The 7,166-nt window shown below is 52.4% G+C and overlaps 1 protein-coding gene across 1 annotated transcript; it reads right to left on the reverse strand.

The window, feature by feature from the left end:
* Window positions 1–571: 571 nt before the first annotated feature.
* Window positions 572–3,055, reverse strand: FOXI1 (forkhead box I1; the record flags this gene model as incomplete). Its single annotated transcript, XM_084243052.1, has 2 exons — window positions 572–1,131; window positions 2,479–3,055. The coding sequence occupies 2 exons, from the start codon at window positions 3,053–3,055 to the stop codon at window positions 572–574; spliced, it is 1,137 nt and encodes a 378-aa protein (XP_084099178.1).
* Between the last annotated feature and the right edge of the window lie 4,111 nt (window positions 3,056–7,166).

Below are 7,166 nucleotides of genomic sequence, written 5' to 3' on the forward strand. Positions count from 1 at the left end.
ACCCACGCCAGATACCTGGGACTGGTTTGTTATTTTGACGGATGACTCAGAGGCATCAGGGAGATTTGGTTATGCTTGCCATGCTCAGCTTTTCACACTGACCTTCCTTAGCTGCTCAATCAATTCCTCCATCCCTGCCCCCACTGCTCACCTAGACCCTAGACCTGGGGGACACCGAGACCCTAGACCTGGACTTAACTCCTGGTTCTACCACTAACTGGTTTGTATGATCCTGGGAAAGCTACTTAACTTCCTTGAGCCTCAGTTGCCTCATCTGTTAAATGGGGGCTTCCACATCAACCTCACAGGGTGACGAGGCCTTTCAAGAGCCTCGTGTGGTACACAGAACATAGTAAGGGCTCAACTAACAGCTGCCATGATTACTGCTCTCCAGGTGCCAGTGTTCTCACTGAAAAGTGGTACATGTGCATAAATAGAAGATTTACACAATGTTCTGGAAAGAAGATGAATTCCTCTGAGCCTCCTGTGTATGGTGGCAGGTCAGAGGTCTTGGACCACAGGGTGGCTGGCATGACCTCTACTGTTTTTCTCTGGCTGGAAGCTGTTGTTTCTAGACTTCAGTGCCCTCTCTGGGGTAAAGGGTATTATTGGTGTTGATGCTGTTGTAGAAATGAGGACTGAACTGGTTGAGCACCGAGCCCCCATAGCCGAGGGCATTGGTGGTCACGGGGTTGGCCCATTCGCCCGTGCCCCCGTGGCCACTGAGGTTGGTGAGAGGGGTGTAGGAGTTGAAGCTCAGCAAGTTCTGCCCCATCTTGTCCAGGGGCTCAGGGCTCAGTCCTGGCGTGGCCACCGGGCGGCTCATGGGGCTGGAGCCACTCACATAGGTCGTCATGGAGGAGAGGAAGCTGTTGAGACATGGGGTGCCTGGTGGGGGCGGGGAGGAGCGCTTTTCTGGGGAGCCAGTGGTGCCGGGCGAAGCACCGTCCAGGAGGTCCTGGGCCTCTGTGGTCTTGGGGCTGCCCCCCAGGAGACTGTTCTCTGTCTTCTCTGAGGTCAAGGTGCCCATGCTGGAAGACACATCCGATTTTCTCTTTCTCTTCCTGCGGAAATTTCCATTGTCGAACATCTTCTCACAGTTGGGGTCCAGGGTCCAGTAATTCCCTTTGCCTGGGACAAAAGTGGGAGAACGTAAGTAGAGAGCCAGACTTGAAGCTTAGCTCCTGCTCCTCCTTATGGTCATAACTAAAGGCAAAGGAAACAGATGCAGAAGACAGAAAACAGCAGGTGGGGGCTAAGAAAGGGAGGGGTTCTCCAGGCCCACCACTCCCACACCCACACCCACTTAGTTAAGCATCCCTTGAATCTAGGGTTTCTGGGGGCACAGAGAAAGGCAGGAGACTCAAAGAAGTACTCAGTGTGGTCCCTTTAGGAAGTTAAGTAATGGGGGGTAGGGGAAGGGGGGTCCTCCATTGTTTGAGTGATAGGAACTCCCTGCAAGTCCTAGGCAAAGTTGGGAGACGGATTTGGGTCTTGGCTTTGCTCCCAACGACGTCAGGGTGCCAGTCTGTAAAGTGGACTGTGCCTTCTTCCTCAGGCTGCTGCCAGGAGGGACATCACCAGATGCGTGCAAAGGCTTTGTAACGGTGAGGTCCCACCCCCAGGGGAGGCCTGAACCCTGCCTGCTGCCTGCTCTCTGCCAGGGTAAGGCCAGCCTGTGGGTGGGTCTCTGCCCTCTGGTGGGGGACTGGGGGGACACAGAGTCCTGCCCTTGCTAGTCTCAGAGTGGGAGGAGGTGGGCGCCTCTACCTGGCTTCCTGAGGTAGAACGAGAGTGGACAATCCCCCGGGACGTGGGTGGATGAGTATTTAATACCGCTATGTTTTTGAAGTGCATCATTACAAGGAAGACGCTCACCACCTTTGGTGTGAGGCTGCCATTCAGATTCACACTCCATCACCAGCACCTCGTGGTGTCACCTCAGGTGGCTGTGGCACCCGAGGGTTATTTCCTCCTCCGTAGAGTAGGTGTGATCAGGGCTACCCTCCAGGGGTGGATTAAAGAGATGGAGTCGGGGGCCAGGCAGCACAGGGGTCCCCCGTAATTGTCACCCCAGTGGGCCTTAGGCGCTTAGGCGCCATCTACCCACATCACTTATCTCCAAGGACTTGCTGTGAACTGTGGGCTGGGGGTCCAGGTAAATCATCAATCACTGTCATCACCCAGCACTGGCGAGCACCAGAGACCTCACATACATCATCTCCTATCCCCACCACAGGCCTACCAAGGCACTCCTGCCACCAGCTCTATTTTACAGGTGATGAAACTGCGGCTCAGGGATCGAACCTGCCTGAGGTCACAGACCGGTGGGCAGCACAGTCAGAAGAGAGACATCTGTCTCCAGGGTCCGAGTTCTACTGCTGACTTCCCTCAGCCCCTAGTCCTGGGGGTGCCGGACACATTCAGACCTCTCTAGAAGGGGCCCTCAGATGGTCTCCCCACCCACGCTTAGCTTACCCGGGTCATCCTCGTCCCGGGGCACCTTCTTGAAGCAGTCGTTGAGTGACAGGTTGTGGCGGATGGAGTTCTGCCAGCCGGCCTTGCTCTTGTTATAGAAGGGGAAGTTGTCAGCCACATACTGGTAGATCTGGCTCAGGGTGAGGCGCTTGTCAGGTGCCCCGTGGATGGCCATGGCGATGAGAGCCGAGTAGGAGTAGGGGGGCCGCACCAGCTTCATCAGCTCCTCCTGTGAGGGGATGGGCAGCCAGCCCAGGTCGCTGCCCCCCAGACCCGACACGCTCGGCAGCAGCTGTCGCTGTACTCCGTAGGCTTGGGGCAGGAAGGGGCTGGCATTGGGGCTGGGGAGGTAGGGTGGCGGGGTCATGGCTGGCCCATTGAGCCAGAGGTAAGGGTTAGGAGTGGCCCCATACTCGCCACCCCCCTCAAAGGAGGGGGGCCGCTGAGGGCTGGGCACACCCTGCGGGTGAAAGAAGCTCTCATAGTACAGGTTCATCTCAGGGGGCTCCTGGCCGATGCTGGGGAACTGGGGGCTGCAGCGAGGTGGGGAGGGTGCTGGGAGGTCGAAGGAGCTCATGCTGGGGCTGGCTGGGCAGGAGCCACCTGCCTGGCACCTGCATCAGGAGCTGTCCCTGACAGGTGCTCCGAGGGCCCAGCCTCCCACTGCTTTATACCCCTGTGGGCTGGGCCGGGTGGCCCCACCCAGGGGCGGCTCTGCTACAGACCCGCCCCTCCTCCAGTGCCCAGTGCCCACTGGAGGGAGGAGGGGAGGAAGGGAGGAAGAGAAGGGGGTGACTTCCCAGCCACCAGGGCAGGTCCTGCTGCTGACGGCCCAGACTGCTGTCTACCTGCTGTTCATAACAACTGGGCCCCTTTCCTGCCCACCTCCCTTTCCTTGTCCCTGGCTTCATGCTTCCTCCTTTCTCCACCCCCAATCCTGTCTCTTTTTGTCTCTTTTCCCCCTTTCTCTCCTCAATTTTCCCACCCTTCTCACTTTCTTATCATCCTTTCTGAGTCTTGATCTTTCCTCTCGCTCGCTCTCTCATTGTGTTTCTCCTCTGCTCACCTCTTCTTCTCCTCCCCAGTTGTGTCAGGATCCATGAGGGAATGAATCTGAGGGCTGTGGAATGAATCATGTTTGCAGTGCCTGGGTGCCAGCGGATGAGTTTAGATCCGTGGGTGGAAAGGTCCTTGTGTCCCTCCATGGAAAAGTGAGAGAAGGGTGACTCTGGAGTGTCTGGAGTTAATATTTGTGACTGTCCGGGTGAGGCTTGGGTAGGCACACTTGGCATGTCCCTTCAGACGTGTAAAGCAAAGCAAAGAGGCCCCATTTTTGTTTAGAGTTTCTCTACCAGGCCTAGCTTGTTGAGGATGGGACTCCAACTTTTCAAAGAGCTTCACACTGAACCTGCTAAAATGATTGAAACTTCACAAAGAGCCTGGCAAGGGTCACTTCTGATAAGTCACCTTCCTTACAGAGCAGTGGATTAGCTACAGAGTGTCAACCCTAGCACTGTTTATGCCCGTAAATAAACTGCAAATCATCTGCATGTCCAACAACAGGGGATTGCGGGAATGAATTGTATATGACTCAAATGATGAAATATTATGTAGCTGTGAAAAATAGATTACAGAATATTTAGTGATACGGAAAGATGTTTATTTTCTAATACCATTATTTGGAGAAATAGGCTGTAGAATGCAATGATTTGGAAGGAGGGGTATAACATATGTATATACTTGTACAGAAGGTTCTTGTTCAACGCTTTTTGTTATAATGTTGACAAGAAGAAAGAAATACCAGCTGATGATGAACTAAATGACATTATTTGAGACCTGATTTCGTGATATGCTTTTTTGCTTCAAGTCAGTTTTTAAGAACCTTTTGGTGATATTGAGGACTTGCTGTGTAAATACAAACACCAAAACCTGTCAATTCTATTTGGATGGAGAAGTGGATGTGATTAAAAGTGTTATTTTTCTGGGCCTCCCCTGGTGGTGCAGCGGTTGAGCACTGGGTTGCGAGGCTGTCCGCAGCCTCTGCTGCGCCGGTTTGTTCCCCAGCCGCTGGCGAGAGTCCCGCAAAAAAAAAAAAAAAAAAAAGTGTTATTTTCTGTAGTTTCATTTAAATGATTAGAGAAAGATCAATGTACAGGTGGTTTGCTTTGGGTTTACATTAAAAGGCCAAAAGCAGCAGTGATAGTGGAAATAAATCTGACACAGGTTTGGCACTGAAGACCTGGGTCCAAATTTCATCTTTGCTTCTCAATAGCTGTGCAGACCTTTAAAGCTGATGAAACTTCTCCACCTCAGTTTTCTCAGGTGAAGATGAAAAGGATGCCCCAACATCACACCTGCTGTTGCTATGAGCATGCAGTGGGGGTAATCAGTGCACTCAATGCAAATCCTTTTACATGGTGCCTGGATGGTGCACTTAATGAATATTTTTTTAAAGATTTATTTGTTTTTGCATACAAGAGCTGGGGTACAGGCCAGAGGTGCAGGGGGGTGAGAGGATTCACCAGAGACAGAGTGGAGAGCAGAACAGGCAGACTGACTGAAATGCACTGCTGAAGGGAGCAGCGGGTGAGTCAGGAGAGGTCTGCTGTGCCATGTGTGTTGCTCCCTGGCTGGCTGTGGATTGACTCATGCTGCAGAGGCTGCAGACAGCTTCATGAAGTACAACCAATTTCATCTGATATGTGCAATCAGTTGATTGGGTTCTTTTTCAGCAGCCTCAGGCAGGGGAGGTGTGGCAGAAGTATTTACCAGCAGGTCAGAGAGCTGGGAATGCTCCCTGCAGATATGTATTGTGTGGCCAGACCCCACCCTCTTCAAGTGACATCAGAGTGGGCCTCCAGTCATATGTCAGTTCACAGTTGAGCCAGGTAAGGACCCAGTCCCTTTCTTCCATACCTTTTACCTATGGCAAGAGTCTCCTTTTTAGTGGAGACTAAAAAGTGAGCCACCCTTGTCACCCTGGTCCTGATTTTTGTTTCCCACAGATCAGAGGAAGCCAGGCCTATCTTAGGAGGCCTTCCCCATGTTGTGCTTGGGGCTCCCAGTATCCAGTGACCCAGGATCACAACCCCTCAGGCTACTCACATCTCATGCCACACAGCCCAAATCATCCCAGATGTCCCTGTTCCTCCCACAGTCCTTGGGGTGGGTGATGGGAGCTGCCCGTCCCTAGTCCAAGGGAGGTTTGGAAGTTAAATCCAATTACTCCCAGCCCCAGGTCCTCTGGGAAAAGGATGGAATATCTACACACTAGAGTCATTTTGTGGATGAAATTATTTTAATTTTCCAAAAGTGGGAACCCAAACGTGAGAAGGCATGTCCACTCGATCTTGGGTAAGAAGTTAAAAGTTGGGCGGAGGGGTTTGAGCCAGTCTGGGTGACGGAGGCTACACTTGACCTATTACAGTTCTGAGGGGGCCTTCTTGAATGGGAATGACCATATGCTCTGAACCCCACACTGGCATGTCTGGGACAAGGCAATAGAGCCTGAAGAACATGGGCCCGGGTTTGGGTTTGGGCGGCACTGGGTTTACACTCCTCGCCTCCCCTCCTCCACCCTACACACAGTTGTCAGCTGTGTGATTCGGCCATGTTTCTTAACCGTGCCTCAGCTTGCTTACCTGTTCAGTGGAGCTGCAAACAACCCCTGTCTCCTGTGCATTTTCAAGGCCAGAGTGATGTGACATGTGTGAAGTGAAGATCCCTGGGCATGGCCAAAGCTGCTGATGAGGATGATGGTGAAGAGGGCCTGGTGATGGTGGTAGGTGTTGACAGGGAAGCGGCTCTTGGCAGAGGTCCAGCATCTAGCTTCCTCCAGTCACAGTTTGACCATTTATCTCACCTTGGGACCATCTGGCCATCGGGTGTGACACCTGGACACTGGTCACTCTTTGAGTATGTGCCCAGCGACCAGCTGTCTGTATTACAGGGTCCAGAAGCCTGTGGGAAGGGTGAATGTGTGACTCACCATGACCAGCTCTCCTGGCCTTGATACTCAGGGGCAGGGTCCTGTAGGAAACTGACAGGGGAAGATGAGCCAGAAAGAAAGGAGAAGGTTGGACTCTGAACTGGCTGCAGCTGCTTGGAGTAGTGTTGGGAGCAGAGGGCCCTGGAGCCAGTTTTTGGTTCCCATCCTGATTCTACTCCTGGGGTATTATAATACCTAATAACAGTCAATTGTTCTCAATTTCCTCTTCTGTAAAATGGGAAGACCAGCCCTGGAGGAGTTACCTTGAGGATTTAAATGCCAGGCACTTAGCATCTGCTCAGTAAATGTGAGCTGAGGGGAGATGCCAGCACTCTACCAGCCTTGGCTGCCCCAGCCCCAAGTTCTTAGAACTTACTGACCTGCTTTCCCCCTTTTAACTAGGATTGTGCTTCTAGGTTCCTCTGCTTTCTACATATGAATGCAGAATGGCCTCCAAGCTTCAGGAATTCCAGAAGTCTGATGGGGGAAGTAGGCTGGGATGAGGAATCAAGGCATTAGTTGGCTCCTCACTTAAACTGTCTGAGCCACACTTTCTTCATCTGTAAAATGGGGATCTGAAACCATGGTTTTCCTATCTAATATCTGCAAACGGTTCTCTGTAAACAGCCGTGAATAGTTATCAGTTTCCTGCCTGGGCTTCAGTGCTCATGAAAGCTGGGTCGCAGTATTCCTTGGGGCT

The sequence above is a fragment of the Talpa europaea genome (assembly GCF_964194135.1).
Source record: "Talpa europaea genome assembly, chromosome: 9".
Classification (NCBI taxonomy): Eukaryota; Metazoa; Chordata; class Mammalia; order Eulipotyphla; family Talpidae; genus Talpa; species Talpa europaea.